Source organism: Galleria mellonella, unplaced genomic scaffold, assembly GCF_026898425.1.
Source record: "Galleria mellonella isolate WM207_F2 unplaced genomic scaffold, CSIRO_AGI_GalMel_v1 utg83, whole genome shotgun sequence".
Classification (NCBI taxonomy): Eukaryota; Metazoa; Arthropoda; class Insecta; order Lepidoptera; family Pyralidae; genus Galleria; species Galleria mellonella.
This window is the reverse complement of record NW_026442162.1, coordinates 4,678,687-4,697,727: the sequence shown is the minus strand read 5'-3', so window position 1 is coordinate 4,697,727 and position 19,041 is coordinate 4,678,687. Positions and strand designations below refer to the sequence as shown.

Here is a 19,041-nt window from a genome sequence, read left to right as displayed (position 1 = left end):
GATCGTTCGTTGTCGATGTTTGTTCAATATCTGTATTCATATTATAGATGTAGTATATAAATGCTCCAAATGTATTAGCTATATCATCCAGTTACCTAGTAAACGTGAATTGCCGGTATTTTGTCACCAAAAGAAAAAAAAATTGTGAAAATTGGGTCTGAAAGAAGTTAGATATTGTATAAAAGACGGTTATCAACCAGCATAGTTTTAAATTTGCTGCACTTCGTCTATTTTTTTGGGCCACTTGCACGTTTATAGCCGTGTCTTGCAGACGGGCTGTAACATAAATCACTGTTACTGTTTATGTAGAGGTTAATGAAGAAACCTGTTATACTTTAATTATTATTGGAACTAAAGTGAGAACGGAAATCGGGAACGTTATTGGAGAATTTCATTTACTAGACAAGATCAGAATTTCTAAAAGTTATTTCCTGTTACATTTTGCAGAATAGCTCGCATTGAATGGACAGATCGAAGTTTGTGTATGGTAATTTTATATACTCTTTAATGTATTTGCGAATATAATGTTATTAAGGCAGGTCGCGTGTGGTCTTTTGATTTATATCAAAACTTATCAAACATAATATTTAAATTAGAGGAGGAAGCTGGCTGGAGGAAGATGCATGAATTAGTTGCACTGACAAGAGGAAACTCTTAAATAAAAATGAATGAATATTTAAATTAGTGTCGGATAAAGCACTATCGCTTGACAAAAACAAATTATTAGCGCATTCTAATTTAACGAAATTTATTTTGAAATTTTATCTTTCGTGTGGTGTAGACTAAGAATACAATCTTTGTCTTCAAGATATCGAAATAGCAAGTTAGGAAAACAAAGTATTGTGCTTTGTAATTCAATACAACAACAGTAAAACTAAAAATAAAAATTTAACTATTTAACTGTAGTGTGGTAATTGATATTCTTGTCTTATAAGGAGAAACTCACCTATGGGAAGATGACTTTGATGCTTCCTATCGAGATTTTACCCAGAAACTTACAACATGAGGTTCTTCAAAAGCCACGTAATTAGGTCAGGTTAGGTTTTGCGTGCAGCGCGCGTCTGTTGTCTACAGTAACTGTTTAGCATCAAACCCTATGTTTACCACCGCTATGGTATAAAAAATTTGGAAAACTAGTAGAATACATTCACCATCAGACAGTCGGTGTTCGCAGAGTCCACGCTCCTCCCACTTGGCCCTGTGGTTCCCATTTCCTAACGCAGTGTTCAAGGATCAGCAACATCACACATCAGACCTAAGGCAGAAGGTTTGGAAGCGCTAAATTGGACTAATGGGCTAATTGGTGGCACACTGTGCATGTGATATCTCTCTACACCGACACTGTTTCACCAGTCAGCCGTAATGTCTGTTTTGGATGTAGTTCGTAAGGAAATAATAGTGGAATATTATAATTACTTGATTTAAGTATCCTGTCAAAATTTGTTTAATTCCGACATTTTTGTTTAATAGTTCAATTAAACTATTGCCGTTAAAATTTTTAAACTAATAGTGATTGATGCAGATTAGGGATGGAATTTCCGAGTCCTATCGGAATCTTATTTTTTTATGTATTTATATAATACAAAGTATATAAGTATTTTAAACATTTTTTTTAAAGTAATCGTCAATTTTATTTTAAAAAATTTCGCCAATGTTGGCAAGTTTAAACAAATTGTAGTTATTTTATCAATAAAATACTTGTTTACGTGTTTATACTTTTCAATATTTTTTATGCAATTTGTATTTGCGCATACAAGATGATGGTCCATTTTATAGAAGGAGGTATTCAACCCCTATAGATTACATGTCACAATGTACCTACTGTGGCGCTTGTAGTAACACCTCAAATGTTGCCATTTCCATTAAAGATAATTGAAATAAATATCAGTTTTTAATATTTATTATAATCAGAGAAAGATTTTGTACAAAAGTCGTTTGCTTGGGCACACACCACACCACTGTTGGTTTGAAAGATTCCCATCTTTGTCATGTCATCCCAGTGAATTTACAGGGTACATAGGAATAACACCTGATTCACCAGAAATGGCAACGCATGGGTGGTGTCATGGGCGAAACAGTATACTCTGTTATTACCATGGTACAGCTTATATTTATAAACGACAGTTATCACTTTCTATCAGGTGAGCCGTCAGCTTGTTCACCATTGAAAGTTGCATAAAAAAAAAAAAAACTAGATAATATCCACTATTATAACCATTCGTACTATTTTCCATTCAGACATGTTAACGTTGTATTAATAATCACTAGTTTATAATGAAATAGAGGAAACAAGAGAGGTATCGGTTATTGTAGGTATCTATTTATAATTGAATTTGTTTCGATGCCACTAAAACGATTTATCGATTATAATCGTATCAAAAGTAGCTTAGCCAGTCGTTTTTGTTCAGTAGTTTATATTATGTTCTGCTGTAGATGTATGTATTAATGGGAGGCGGATTGTCATCTTTAAACAAGTAAATAGTGTATATTTCATATTTTTTTATTAATCAATGTAACAGTTATTATGTAAATTTTATAACAATATTATTATTAAATTTACAAAATAAATAATAATAATGACAATAATAAATAACAATATTTGAAATATAAAATAAAATTAATGTTATAAATTAATTACCAGTACGTGTCAATGTAATAGTAATGTCATGTCAATATTGATGATTACAAGTTTTAAAATTAATTTTGACAGATTTATTACAATTAAAAATAAATAAATAAAAAGTGTCATAATATTATGTTTTTTAGACAATTTTAATTGGTTAAGATATCATTGGGAGTTGATAATAAAGGATATTTATTACTAACTTTTACACGCGACTTCGTTTGCGTGTTCGGGATACGTTTATTGATCAAGATAAAAAGAGATCTATATTCTTCCTTCTTCATTCCATGTAGTACGTGTATGCCAAATGCCTTAAGCTATTAAGGCGCTAAGGCGCTGTAAGGTAACAAACAAACTTACTTATACATTTATTAATAATTTAGAATAAATGCAAGATGTTAATTCAAACAATAGTGACTTTTTAAGATGTTAAAATTATGTAATATTTTTTTTTAAATATGTGTTATTGGACTTCTTACTTTTTGAAGTTTTGATCGAATAGTAATACTTGTGTCTCAGTTTAATTTTTTTTCTTAAAAATTGTATTAAAAATTGTAAATAGATATTTAAGTGACTACAAAAATGAAGTTTTCAGGCTGGGTGTATTTTTTTGTGTATAAATAAAAAGGTATAGCGCACGATATCTTCACCGATTATTATTATTCTTTTTCATTTATTACCCTTTAATTTTGTCAAGAATTTTTGAATTTTGAAAAATTCAAAATTGCCGTAGTAAAATTCTCTTATTTACACTTATACACAGTTTTTTTTATATTTTTATAATTCATTAATATAATTCGTCTCATGCATGTACGCCAAATCTGTAGATTCATTTTTTTTAATATTCCTTAGTAATATTTTTTTTTTGTAAACGAGAATGCGATTTTTATCTAACTTATTTAAAGATGTGAAATCGTCTCTCATATTATTGATATTGCATGCATTGTTGTTTGTCCATATGTATTATTATTCGTGTCGTGTAGGTACTCGTAGGTGTGCACAATGCACCTGCACTAGTAATACGTCAACTAAACAGTCACCACTAATACTGTGCCGTCATCTCACACTGTGGTAGTATTTTGTATGTTCTTTTAATTGTATTTCTATATTTGACATTAATTAATATCGTAACTACATTCTAGAATTAGTCCCAGTTCTATTTAGAATTATGAACATTTTATTTGATATTTTTCTTAATTATTATAATTTGTATCTGTATTCAGAAATGTTGTTAACAAACTGGCCTATATATTTTTTTACAATTCGAACTTTGTTATTCGAAATTTAAAAACTATAGAGAAATATTTTAAACAATCATTCTATATTTTTTTACAAATCGAACTTTGTAATTCCAAATTTAAAGACTGAATTGTAAGTCTAATTTTAAGTTTCAAATTTAAAAAGAATAAATTTATAAATGATGATTTCAAAAGTAGTACCTCAAAAATCGCTATTATCCAAACGTAATATCGACACCTGTGATTCCAGCTGTTCACGTTGTGGTCGTGGCTGCCCGTGCGCATCACCATGTACCAGCCGGTACTCCTGTACACAACTGAAGAGCATGGCTGCTCATTGACAACTTTCTATGTGAGAGTCGAACACCATGAACCCACTCTACTCATGATAAAAACGTGTAACAACGAGGTACGTAACAATGTCTAAATCATAGTTTTTCAAGAGTCCCTCATTTTCATTTTACTTATCTGCATTTTTTAGACTGGTTTATTTGCCCCCCCCCCCCCCCTCCGAACCCCTCTCTATTTTAGAATCTATTGCCTAAAGCATGATTTAAAACTTTGTATTTTCTATTACTCTGTTTAGATATTAAAAAAACTATGTAAAATGACAAAAGCTTGTTAATACGTAAATAAATAAATATCTAATGACGTTATCATGATGAAAACAGGTCACAGGAATTTCAGTTCCATTAAAATTAATCACAGTGGTTTCTAGGGAAACCGTATAGACGTCACCTGATGAAAGGCATATTATTAGCAATGGAGCGGTTAGATCATCATTACTATAATCCCTTATTCCCCTCTTTACAGGTGTTCGGAGCGTACTGTTCCACGCGTTGGTTCGAACGAAACCAGAAAGACGAACGTGGCAACAGGCAGGCCTACTTCGGCACCGGCGAGACATTCCTCTTCAGGTACGCATTCATATTATATTCTGAGTCATCGAGTATAATAGTCGAGTTTTGATATTTTAGTATAAATACTTTGTAATTTTTGAAAAATATTTACTTTCTAAAGGATATTAAGCTAGATTCATACTACAATATCGATCACGGATCGTTCTCGATCCGATCTCGGTCTGATGAAATGTCAAATAGAAACACTTAGAGATTGAGCGTGACTGACACGGAACTGGACTGTTACAGATAATATAAATACACATCTAAAATAAAAATTTCAATTTGATATTACAGCGAAATCTTTAAGGATCAATGTGGATTAAATTTCTAATAGATTTGATACAAAATTATTTATGTACCATCATAATTAATTATTATGATAGATAAAATATTAATTTTGGGAGACTGTCAAATTAAAATACTAGTTTAAGAGATAGGTTTAGAGAAGTGGTGCCTCAAAATTGACCCCAATGTTTCTCGTGTTATTGTTTTTTACTAGACCAAGATCGGATCGAGAACGAACCGAGACCGGCATTGGTGTGAATATAGCACTAATGCGATATTAACGCTTAAAGCTTTTTTTAATGTGCGCGTAGTATTATTATCTCATATTTGTCGATAACAATTTATTTAAGTATATAAGCTTCTTCTTCTAATAGTGTTAATAATAAGTTTTTATATATTAGAAATACCTATCAGCCAAGGAGTGTATCGAGTACCGATAAAAGATTGTATTGTGAACAAGAAATTAAAGCCGTTTTGAATTCTATCGACATTCGCGTGCCTTATTCCATTTTTATATCATAGTTAGATTTTTCAAGAGTAGTTAATGGAAGGAGATGCTCAACAGCAGTGAGATATCCTCCATCCCGTTTCCATTCAGCGGAAACGTCGCATTTAAAGTAAAAAATTATTGACCTCTGTTTTATGTTCATATAAAAAAATCTCTATTTGGTAAGCTTTGCTTACGGTATTCTATACAGGGTGGAAGGGACAGTTTGGCCAAAACGAAAACAGCTAATTCAGATGAATGGTTTAAATCTGATGGTAAATTATTTTCCCCACCGGAAATGCGCCACAGCTATATAATTAACGATTGTTAGTTTTGACGCCGCGCAATGTATTTGAAATTTTACGATCCACACGACGCGCGATACCTACGCCGCCCGAACAAAGGTGCTTAAGCTCGTAGGTAGTTTCGTACACTTATAGCGTTGACCTTACACAGCTGATTTTTTTTATACAACTTAGACGGGCAAATAAGCTCACAGTCCACCTGATGGAAAGTGATAACCGTCGCCTATAGATATGAGCAGTACCATGGACATAACAGAGTATACTGTTTCGCCCATGATACCCCCCATGCGTTGGCATTCCTGAGAACTCAGGTGTTATTCCTCTGTAAATTCAGAGGAATAACACCTCCACTCTCCAGTAAATTCACGCCATATCCCACCCTTCAAACCGAAACACAGCCATGCAAACCCAACTGCTTCACGGTTGAAACACGAATGGGATAGAGGTACCCAAGCAATCGACTTTGATACAAAGTCTCCCTCGCTTTGCGGTAAGATTTTAATACAAAAATTATGACATTATATCGTAAATTAGGTACTCAATTGTAAATGAAAAAAAGAAATTTTCCGGAAAGAATTTCCACTGATTTGTAGTTCAGAATAATAGTCTAAACTCGGTTTCAGTTTTTGCCAACCTGTCCCTTACACCCTGTATAAATTAATAGCGTTAAATTAAGACTAATCAAAAACTTATTTTCTATTTTTATTAATTAATTTATAATCATATATGTGTAATTTTGCTTTTTTATTTTATGTTCAAATATGTATTTTGTTTTTTTAGGAATATAGCGCCGTAGAAGATGTATTTTATAATTTTATATTCAGATTTGTCTTTGTTATAAAGCTATTCATAATATGTATGAGGATATTTATACATCCTATGTGTTTATTTACGTTCTAGAAATATTGAAAGAAATATTTTTCTCTTTAAATACTTACAAAAGAGAATGAATAGAAAATTTACTGTATGCCCATTGTAAATTAATTAGAGATGGGAGTAAGTTATATACATTATTGAAAAAGTTATTTATTGGGCAAGGTATTACATATATACAATTTAGAGAAACATGTGTAGATAGATAGAGAGAAGTATATTACATAAATAATATTGTACTGGAGTTATTCTATTATATTTCCATGAATTTAATTAAAAATAATTTAATATAGAAAATGTTTCCTTATATATATATATATATATATATATATATATATATATATATATATATATATATATATATATATATATATATTATATATGCTTTTAGTAAGTTTTTATATATCAATAGAGTAACTCTCATATAAAATGCTTTTTATTAGAATTGAAATTTTCTATTGTTCTGTCACGTTTATTTTTATATTTACATCGCCATCTAGTATACCAGTAATACTTTTATTACCGCTAGATGGCGTTATATAAAGAAATTTATCATACATATAGTCTCTGTAGTGCAGAGTTCTTTTTAAGTTACGATAAAAAATATGGGATTCAAATCCTTGTTTTTTCTTCATTTTAAAGTTACGTTCCTCAATGAAAAGCATCTTATTTTTTTTTTACTTAATTTAGGCTATTTCTATTATATATTTTGTCTACTGCTTTTTCTGTACTATTACTATTTATTTACTCTATGGTGCGTTCGGGTAAAAGCTTTTACTGGACACGACACGGCCGCTTTTATCATTTTTCGTACGTCGTTCATTTTATGTTAACACGCTTTGCACGGTAAGTACCATTGAAATTAATGCTATTAACAAAATCGGTTCGAAATAAGATATGTCGTTGTGCACTGTGCCCTTAACGTATTTCCTTAAGAACTATATACATAGTAAAATTTTATAAAACTCAACTTTTTTCCAAAGGCACATGTGTTGATAAACGACAAAAAAATTGAGACAATTAAATTTATTTAGATTTTTTTTTGCAATCTATTACCGTGTCGGTCTCTTTCTTTGTGGAATCACATTTGAAGTTACTTATAAATTAGAAATAGCAAAGTATTTCACTGGCCCAGTACATGGCGTATCGTATTATGAATAATTTATTTTTCCGCTTCTAGTTATTCTGTACACGTCAACCCTAGCAATATATGGTGAATAAATTAATAGAGAGATTAATATACATAACATTCGTAATCCTCGTAGAAGTCCACGGTATATGACTTATTGTAACATTAATATAAGAGTTTATTTGTTAATGAGCTATTAAATCAGTATTAAAAATTTTAACGAATAAATATCTGGGTATTATAATATCCTAGTATCTTGATACTACACTACCTAGAGATTCGCTTAAATATACGACCTTGGTAGTGTAACTATTTAACACTATTTCACCAAAACAAAACAAAAATGTTTATTTAAAGTGTAGATAGTTTATGTACTAAAAAATAAATCATAATATTTGCTCTTTATCCGAATTAATTACCGTGCATAGCTGCCGATAACAAGATTTTTTAACCCTTTGAGTGCGGACGAGCGCCATCGCGCTCGTGCGCATTGCAACTAAAAGTGTCACGAGCGTCATAGCGCTCGTGAAATGAGTCGCTGTTTAGCTTGCTGTAAAAAAAAAATATTAAAATTGGATAATTTTTGGAGGAGATACAGTTTTTTAGAGACAAGGGTAAATGACATCAACACGACAAAGATCTCTTTGACATTTTTAAGTAGATATGAGTAAAAATCAATGGCACTAAAAGGGTTAAATTCTGGCAACCCTAATTAAATTTAGAGCTTAACTAGCTTATAAGATATGCTTGCATAAACAAGGATATCTTATGGGATAATCATAAGATAATGTTATTTTCTGCATAACTAAGCCCATTTATTCAATTATCATAATGCCCATTTAATCTTTATATTTTTAATTTATTTTTTTATTTTGAAATATAAGTTAATGATACTGTGTCATTCTTTTTTTATTAGATTTTTTTTTTTTATAATATTGGCAAGGGCTAGCGTCGCTCATTATGACACTAATATTCAGGAAACGAGACGGGATATTAAAAACGTACTCGGAGGGTTTTGTTTTGGCACTAGTGATAGTTTTAATTGGATGTTATTATAAATTTATTATAAAACTTTGACGTGTACATAATAGCATTTTCTGTCCTTGTCTTGCAAAGCTATATCTATTCATATGTAGAAAGTGGCGTTTTGTTGTTCTATGTATAACTCTTAACTGTGCTAGTCACGCTTTTCTTTTAAATAATGCTTTTTTTCTTGTTTTTTTTTTATTTTTATTATTATTTTTCGATGTGTGTATCTACTAATGAATAATAATAATTTGAAAAATATAATAAAACATTTGTAATTAAGAATAATAATTGTTAATTTACTCAATGATATTTTAACAAAATATACTCACCTTTATTTTTGTGTTTGATTTGAAAGTATTTACAAGAAACATAATAGTCGTTCCGCAGACATGGAATTGTGGTTTGTTTCAAAGAACTTGGTAAAAATGTAAACACACGAGCTCAGGGCCATAGCTAGAGCCAAGTTTAAAGTAGGACAAAACAACTTTTTGGTAGAGCAGAGGCCATACTTTTTATTTATTTTATTTTTTTATTAAAAAAAAACTAACAGCTAGAAATTTCATAATAATAAAAAAAAATTAAAGACAAAAAGTCAATTACAATTTTTCACAAATAATAAAGTGACTTTGAAAAAGCAAATTTAATTTTCTTGGGGCCTTTTATTTTAAGGTAGAGCATTCAGCCTTTTAAGATAAGGCATTGCCCCTCAATGCCAAACTGTAGCCATTCATGAGCTACATATATATGATATAAGACTGCTGATCTCCAACAAACAAACAAACCAAAAATAGATTTGTCGGTTAATTGTTTCGATATGTTATTAATTTCATACGGAGCGTGTTACTGTTACAATTTCAATATAACTTGCTTACATTTTTATTGAGTTCTGTTGAAACAAATTGTAAAAAGATGCTGCATGTATTTTGTGTGCCGAATTTTTTTTGCATTAAATAACCTTAAATGATAGTCTTGGTGTCCCCTAAACTTTTACTTTTATTGTTATTTTTATTTTAAAGTTTTTTTTTAATGGTGATAATGTAATGGTAACCCCGCCTGCGCTATCGGTATACGCTGGCGGGGCACCAGTGAGGAATGATAGGTGACGGTGTAAGCAGGTCAGTTAATCCATCGTGATGAATTCCACTTAATTCAACCACGATGGTTTCCAGGGGGAACCGTGTGGAGTTCGACCTGATAAGGTGTATAGCTAGTAATGGGTCAGTTAAATCCCTTTACTAACAATCCTTTCCCACCCACATGGAAGTAATCCGTAACAATTGAAGTAATAATTGTTACAGATGACTTCCATGTGGGTGGATAACTATTCTATAATTGTTGCTCATTTCTCGCCCTCCCTTGGTCTCCTTTTACGACAACTATTTGTTATTATATATAATAATATATAACAAATTAATAATATAATACTATTGTCTACAATATATATGTATTGTTGACTAGTAAAAGTTGGGCAATTCCAACCGAGATGTTTGTTTGTAATTTTTTCTCAACAAATATTTTTTCGTAATTAAAGTTGTACTTTAGTTAATAATATAATACATAAAAAATATGTTGATTTTAAAATGATTTTGTCCTTGAATTTATTTTGAGTTTGAATTTATATTTCAATATGGCATGCGTGGTTTTAAATATATACGTGCATCATCTGTCTCTGTGTCTGTGGTTTTTGCATTGCGCTCATTGTTAAAATATCACTGACGCGACAATAACAAAACGCCATCACAATCTGACACGAGCGTCGCGGTGGTTCGTTGCAGCCTTTACCCGGAGCGCGCCAAGTACCCGTGGGTGGGTTGTTCGGCCAACGCGGACGGCAAGGCCGAGGAACGCGTCGCCCACGGCTCCGAGCTCTTCATGGCCGCCGACTCCAAGATGATTACCATCGGCGGAGGGTCAGTCTAACTCATATATACTTTCAGCCTACATCCAGTGCCGGCCAAGTACCCCTGGGTGGGATGCCTCGAGGACGACGCCGACGGAGACTCCAAGACCCCCCACGCTAACTCGCTCTTCATGGCCGCTGATAATACTATGATCACGATCGGTGGAGGGTATGTTGGCCCACCGGCCCTTCCCACAGTTTGGCCTGCTTGAACGTTATGTCTTTTGTGTGGACTTGAAATGAAGTTTTGGCAATGGTATCGTACAGGGTGGATATTGATACGGGGCAGTATGCTGTACTTTTAGAGTTGGCATATTCAGATAAAGTTGATTAATCTACAAAAGAAATAGTATGAACTGATATTAATGAATATTTTTAATCAATTCAGTTTTCTGCACATTTGCCGCTTCTGCATGTAGATCAGACACATTATTATAGACATAAAAGTGTCGACTTTTTAGAATGTTATTCTCATACTGCTCCGCTTTTAAAATCCACCCAGTATTATGTGTTGAATTGGGACCTCATAACTTACAGAAGAATGAAATGTGACGTCCATTACTAATCCTTGTGTACGTCCTGTCTAATTGGAGTTCAACAAAATAATCAACTGAAACATTCATAAAAATTTACAGAGACGGACAAGCGATATGGATGGACGAGAACATAAGGTTCGGTAAGACGGACCGATGCTCGACGTTCAACAACCCGCCCCTGTGCCCCAGCGGCGACTTCGAGATCCGCGTCCTCGAGGTGTACGGCTTCTCCGGAGCGTAGGCGTCTCGGCTGCACGTGGACGCGCTCCAAGATCTACATGGCTCGGACTCGACGCCATCCGGACATTCAGGAGTGATATAATCTCGAAGTGTTACTATTTGTTACGATAGTGTCATATCCTAGAGTGTGTTATTTGTTGTGATCGTCGGCGCTTGCGGAGTGTGCGTGCCGGCCGAGGCCGTCAATAGATTCCATACTGCACCCGCGATATTTGACCGCCATTTTCGCGAATTCAATCCGAATAAATCGCAGCGATCTCGCTACAGAAGTGCGAATTAAAACCCCCATTGTATAGTGCGAGCGGGTCGCGCGACTTAGCCCGCGATATTTTTGTCGGTTGATGTCCCCACGAGAAAATAATGAAATCTCTAGTTATGCGATGTATTGATAGCCCCTTGCCGTTTTAACAGACTGTGTAGATGTATTCCTATATTTATTCGTGAACGTTTATCTGTGTGTGGCCCCGGTAGCTATCCTGCGTGAACACAGCTGTCCGTTTACAGACAACGAAGACGGGGAAACTAGGTTGTTTATATATTATTCGTGTTTAGATGTCTGTGCGTAAGTACAAAATGGATTATCTATCGTACCTACTCGTAATGGATTTAATACGCTTATATAAAGCAATATGTGTTTGGGGCCTAGCCGTGTGGTGGAACGTTAGCAGTTTTGATCGTGTCGATGTGAACATTCCAGTGACTGGCCCTAAAGTGGTCTCTATGCACTCGGCCGGATTAAAACTTCATTTTGTAATCATGTGGGGTCGCCCCGAGGATGGGTATGGACGAATCAGCGACACACCGCACAATCTGAATGCGTTTTGCTCGAAATAGATATTTATCGTAATAGGCGTGCTCACACAATATTCAATGAAATATAACGCATTCGTTCTATGTCCATTCAAAAATCGTTTTTATTTATTGGCTAGTAAGATATGTTTCGGTCCAAACGACAGTATTTTGGTATGATGTATCTTTATTCGCTTAGACTTATCATCGTTATACTCAGTCTTAATCATTCGTCGTTGCTCACAAAAATGTACCAAAGAATTTATTATAGACTTGTTCGTTTACCTGTTTGTGTGTTCGTTCGTGTAACATTTACAATAGGAAATAATTCTTGGAAACAACGGGACTAAACTGCGGGTTTAGATTAGGAAACACTAAAATAGATGCTTGCATAGATCTATGCATATTATTTTTAATGACGATTTATATGAATTCAATTTAGATCTGGCAATTCGTTTGTTTTTTTTTTTCTATTTTATTTTTATGTTCAAACACCGAACAGGTAATCGAAGCCAAACGCCGCAGATATATGGCAATTTTATCAGTGAATACCTATCATTTTTGTTTTTCATATATTATGTATAATCATGTTCAAACGATCGGCCAGATTTTGCGGTCGTTATTTTGAGGTTACTTGTTAATTATCACCGATAAATATATACTCAATATATGCATAGTTATTTTTATTGTATGGATTATGTATATGACGGTAAGTACATTTATATTTGAATATGTTTTTCAACGTTTTTTAAGATCTGTAAGAAAGGTTATTGTCCTCTTTACTCATAAAATTGTAAAACATCAAATATTTTACTATCGAAGTGTTTTATTTACTCTATTTATATTTATTCGAACTCTGTGCTTCGATTTTTAAAGATTCTCAAACTTGTTTTACAAAATTTTATACTCGGTCAAGTTAGCGAAGTATGTTGCCCGACGCTTCCAAACTTATCGTAAATAATTTTCAATCTCGAATAAATTTAATTAATGAATCTTTTATACTGTTTCGGTTTGAAGAGTGGGATATGACAGTGAACTTACAAGGTACAGAGAAATAACACCGGAGTCCTCAGGAATGGCAACGCATGGGGGGTATCATGGGTGAAACAGTATTAGTATACTGTTTCGCCCATGATCATAACATAGTTTTTATGTCCATGGTATTGGTCATGTTTAGGCGACGATTACCACTTTCTATCAGATGGGCCCGTCAGCTTGTTTGCCATTTTAAGTGGTATAAAAAAACTTTGAGGACAATAGTCCATAGCATAGACAAACGGTATCTATAAATACGTGCTTATTGTATGTATAAAATAGAACGAGACTGCAATATCTGGTGTCTTGTTCTTTGGTTATCCGCTTGTCTATTGGTTTATTTATCATTAGGTATATCGTTCGTGTGATAATTAACAGTAACCCTGTTAAAATGTCAGTGGTAAGACACTGGCGTTTTACAATTATATAGTATTATTTTATATAGTAATGTGCCAAAATCGGACCATTGAATAAAATATGGCTGGATTTGAGGACGTTGAAGTATTCTCTTTGATTTTTACATTATGAATTTATAGTATTTATACCGGTTTACACGGCTGAATCGACGAAACGCAAGTGGATCGAGCGTTTGTAGATTTTTTTTTTATTTACAATTATTGTAGTGTTGTTACAAGTTCACTATTGGCCGTAGCAAAAATTAATATCGGCCTTATGTCACAATACATATCCCTGTCGGTACAAAGGGGTTACCTACGTTCATATCACCCGCGGCTCTTCCTGGCTACATTATTTTTATTTTCTTTTTGTAAATATTTTGTTTATGGTCCACTCGACAGGTGACCATAGAGTTCAGCTCCGTCCTCTATGGTCACCTTCCGTTGGCCCCAACGTAGCTTTACGGGAAAAATGTAATAGTGCATGCAGTATGCATGTTTATCAAAAGCCTAAGACTCGTTTTCAATTCAAATTATTTATGTAATTTATTGAGTAGGTAATATTAAATGTTTTATATGTATGTTAATAAGCGCCCCCGTGCGGGCGGCGGCTCGATTAGTTCACATTAATTTTAGTGATGTATATTATAAGTAATATGTTTTAGTAATGTTGGCTAAATGAGGCGTGGATTATCCACTTTGAAGATAGCGCAGGTGGCAGCGCCATAAGCTGTGTCTGGTTTGTGAATTGTGTATATTGTGTCGCCAATCAAGTGTACCGTCATTTGAAGACGAATTGTTTTTTAGGTTTTAGTTCAGGCCGCCGCCCGCACGGGGCCGCCACTTGCGAGATATGTTGTTATTAGAGAAGCTAACATTGTTCAGTGTAAAGTCTAGTCTTTATTCTGTTTTTATTCTCTAACTAAAAGTAACTAAATATTATCGAATTGATATTTAAAGATTTTCGCGATTTTGTTCCGCTTAAGGAACACGTAGGCTCATGATTAGAATTAGTTTATAAGTACATTTAATGTATACTGTTATTTATCTCCCTTTCAGTATTTGTGATGTACGTTTTTTTTTTATGTGAATATTCATGTAAAATGACAAGTTGTGTGACGGCTCGCTTGCTTGCAGCCGCTGAGTGGACGCGAGCCCTTGTTACGTTAGTATGTTGTTACAGTCGAATATAGTGTCAGCTGGTTGCGATTATTGAGAATCGTTTATGGTAATGCAAATTAATGTTGCTTTATTACCTTTATCAAATATATAATCCCATATACAATTGACGTTTTTGTTTTATTTTGTAACTATACGTTTTTGTTTAAAAGTTTTTTAAAAATTTTATTTTACAATTATTCAGGTAAATCAATATATAGCACTTGTGCCAACCCTATTTAATAGATTTATGTCCCCCAAATGCCGCCCCCGCATGTTATCAAATATATTTCGAAAATAAACTCAAACGATCTTGGCGCAAATTTTTTTCATTTGTTTATTTTTTTTTAAGCTCTTCAGCCACCTGTCACCGTTAAACGACGGTCCCCATTAACACAAGTTCGAATTCTTTCCACGTTTTCGTCGGAAAAGTGGAAGGACGTCCTGAACGTGGGTCATCTTGAACCCTCGGCCCTCTCTGAATCTTTTTAGCCACTTGTGGACGGTGCGTTCTGAGATCGGCAAAAATTTCACGCTTCTTGCCGAGTTTCGAGAGAAACTTGCGACGCAACGTGATGCCGACGGGTGTTATAGATGAGAAAGCCAGAAAACCAGAACTGAAGCATTGTTAGCCCATTATGATGAACACTTTTATACATTTCACAGAATAGTGAACCATTTAATAGATAATTATATCAATGGGAAAATGAACAACGGGATACGCTGGCGGTGCACCAGAGAAGGGTGATAGATGAGAATGAAAACAGAGTTAGCCCATTATGTTTGGGTATATGATAATTTCCAGGGAGAACAGCGAGGAGGTCGACCTGGTTACGTATATTGCTAGCAATCGGATTCTCAGTCTCTATTACTAACAATCCCTTTCCCCCCAGTACCTGTTTATTAGAAAATATCACAAATTTAGAATTTCCAAATCCAGTAAATAAAGTAACTGTTGTAATATTTTTCAGCTTATGTTCAATTCTTATAAAATTTTTACAAAATATAAAATAACTAATTCACCAAGTATTAACAAATGCTCACAAGAAAAATCGTTAAATTTTCGAATGATTTATTACCAAATGGTAAATATTGAGTCTCAAACATAAACCTTTACTAGTATTATAAATGTGAAAATGAGTTTGTATGTTATTTTATAGCGCCTTAATGGCTTAATCAATCACTATACAATTTGGTACACACATACTATTTGAGATGGAGTGTAGGCTATGTAGGTATGTATGTATGTCGGATATGTAGGCTAATTTTTATCCGGGTCAGTAAACTATATCCGTGTTACGCGGACAAATCTGCGAGTAAAAGCTAGTACTTATATAATATACTATATAGTGAGGCAGTATTTCATACCGGAACTCCGCTTGAAATTGTATAAAGCTCAAGTCAGGCCGCATATGGAATACTGTTCTCACCTATGGGTAGGGGCGCCACAGGGCGGCTCAAATAATTGATGATTAGCGCCTTACTATCCGATTCGACCCACTGAAACTGCGCAGAGATATTGTATCTCTGTGCATCTTCTACCAAATTTATCATGGGGAGTGCTCCGAGGAATTGTTTGGTTTAATATCTGCTGTTGATTTTCATTACCGTACAACTCGCCATAGAGTAAAGTTTCATCCCAACCATCTGGACGAGTGACGGTCTTCCACCGTGCGTTTTTTAAAGCACTTTCTTCAATGCACAACCACTATGGAATTAATTACCAGCAGCAGTATTTCGGGACTGATACATCATAACTTTCAATAAAAGAGCATATTCCTTTTTAAAAGGCCGGCAGCACACCTGTAATGCCGTTGGTGTTGTGGGTGATCATGGGCGGCGGTAGTCACTTACCATCAGATGAGTTGCATGCTCGTTTGCCCCCTGTGTTGTAAAATATATATATTTTAATATTTAAAAATTAGAATTGTATATTTCTCCCTGGTGTCAAAAGGCGCTATTAGCATTCTACCAGTGTTACAATCTATCGCCATGAATAAGTTTATATATTGCAAAGTATAAGTTACTAAGAAATACTGTGATGAGCGGTGTATAATGAATCGGCGAATTAGGAAATTAATATTCAAACAATGGTCGCTAGCGCTAAAAATAAAGTACAGCAATTTGGTGAAAATTACTCAAAGGTCATAGGGGTCAAGAAATATCTATACAACTTATTGCTACAATGAGTCATTAGGTATCAAGTAATACTACGAAAAAACAATGTTTAATTAATTTATTTTCATAAATAAACTATACTGAATGTATATAAAGGTTTTGTCTGTCTAATTGCTGTGCATTTGATATGGCTTATCATTTTAATTATTTAACCAGTATCAGAGATTAACATTGTTTTACATAATACACAAAGTAAAAAATTTGCTCTTATTATGAGTGTTGCTTAATGCAAAATTACAAAATATTGATTGAAACGGAAATGATGGTACCTACATAAGGTTTGGTTGTTAATATGACAATACAAAGTAGGTAATAATTATGTTATTACAATATTCGATTTATGAGTCAACATTTTCTTTTAATCTAGTTCTGTAACTGGCTGCCCTTTTCGTGACCAGATCCTTTATTTCTTTATCTTTGTTCTTAACTAGCTTTAGTATTTCTTCATAATCTGTGCCCACCTCATCCAATGCTTTCAGCAGATCCTTTTCTGAACAATTAGCTAAGTAAACACACATGAATGTGCTCAACGGTGATTTAAGTTGGTTAGAGAACTCTCGCAATTCCTCCTTGTCCTCTTCTTCAAAATTATCAACACCGTTTTTATCCTTTTGTAATATTGATTTGAGAGCTTTCCATATTCTGTAACTTGGTTCGAAGTATATTTCACAATCACTTAATTCACTTAAATGCATTATATTCAATATTGTGTTTGTTGAATCTATGACATCTATCAAATCAGAGTCTACTTCCTTTTGCTCAACAAATTTAGTCTCATAATATTTAAGTACAATACCAATCATGTTTGATACATTATCTTTGCTGTCTTTGAATACATCTGTCGATTTATCAAATCCAACTAAATTGAGAATGGTCTGCAGACTTATAACTAATACTCTCTCTAGTTCATCCTTCTCACATTTATCTTTCTGATTCACAGTGATTTCAGTAAATGCTGTTGTCAAAGACTCTAGAGCGTCATATGTGACAAAATGCGTAAAAAACTCAGCTCTGCACTTCTCTGTATTGCAATATGAACATATTGTGTTGATGTTTTCTAGAGCTGTCACCAACAGATCCTTATTAGAAGAATTTTTCAGTATAAAGTACAAGGCACTTGAATACTCAATCTTTTTGAACAGTTCCATCCAAATGCATACAGCTTCATGGTCTATAAGAAACAAACTTGAATTGATTAGTCGTAGCAGCTGAATCAGAACTAAGCTGTCGTCAGTTTTGATATTTTCAAGCAGAAAGTTTAAGAAATTGTCCATCTTGAGTAGTACATTAACAACTTCCTTCTGACAACACATGTTTCCCGTTATACCGATAAATATTTCTATAATACGAGGAGATTCTATGATGGGTAATGCGAAATTTAATAGATTCAACATGTTATGTTTTTGCAGAAATAGCACTACATCTCTTTCGGCAGTCATATCCCAAAGCGTGCAGAGGTCATCTTCGAAGGATTTCTCTTGAATTTCATCTTTTAGTGTATCCAAATTAGCTAATTTTAACAATATTTTCAATACAAAACGCTCGCTGTACGCAGTGTCTCCTATCACGTCACCGGTTATAGGAGCTGGTTCTCCCTCGGATGTTTCTTTATCAGGCTTCATTATATTAGACAAATAAAGACTTCAGCACTTTAAACATTGATTTACAACATAATAAAAATATAAGATTACTTGTAATTCGGTTAAATTCAACTTATAATTCTCTTAGTCCCTACACAATAGACTTTATTAATTACTTGTTTACGATACTTAGATAAGTATTAAACTTTTTGCTGTATCAACGAGGTTTCTTTACTCTATGCAAGTCCTGTAAAAACAGAATGCCAATTTTATAAACAACTGCCGAAATTAAGGAATGTGTAATAAAGGATGAACAAACCTCGTCAGCCATTATCAATCGACTAATATGACACAAGTTG

The 19,041-nt window shown here is 33.6% G+C and overlaps 2 protein-coding genes across 11 annotated transcripts in view; one reads left to right on the top strand and one right to left on the bottom strand.

Annotated features, from left to right (window-relative positions):
- The window catches only part of LOC113517007 (GTPase-activating protein skywalker), a 119,525-nt gene extending 104,470 nt beyond the window's left edge, over window positions 1–15,055 (top strand). For 8 of the 10 annotated variants that reach the window (XM_052901980.1, XM_052901983.1, XM_052901982.1 and 5 more), the window contains 4 exons: window positions 4,112–4,270; window positions 4,675–4,778; window positions 10,647–10,781; window positions 11,407–15,055. In XM_052901980.1, coding sequence (XP_052757940.1) covers window positions 4,112–4,270; window positions 4,675–4,778; window positions 10,647–10,781; window positions 11,407–11,548 — 540 coding nt within the window. In that variant the 3' untranslated portion in view covers window positions 11,549–15,055. Of the gene's footprint in view, window positions 1–4,111; window positions 4,271–4,674; window positions 4,779–10,646; window positions 10,782–10,808; window positions 10,941–11,406 lie in introns of all 10 variants that reach the window. The other 2 variants (XM_052901974.1, XM_052901977.1) reach the window with 1 other exon arrangement.
- A 2,088-nt stretch (window positions 15,056–17,143) lies between these two features.
- On the bottom strand, window positions 17,144–19,041 carry LOC113517023 (uncharacterized). The gene is made up of 2 exons (XM_026901540.3): window positions 19,002–19,041; window positions 17,144–18,929 (listed from the first exon to the last, which is right to left on the bottom strand). The coding sequence occupies exon 2, from the start codon at window positions 18,722–18,724 to the stop codon at window positions 17,441–17,443; it is 1,284 nt and encodes a 427-aa protein (XP_026757341.2). The 5' UTR covers window positions 18,725–18,929; window positions 19,002–19,041; the 3' UTR covers window positions 17,144–17,440.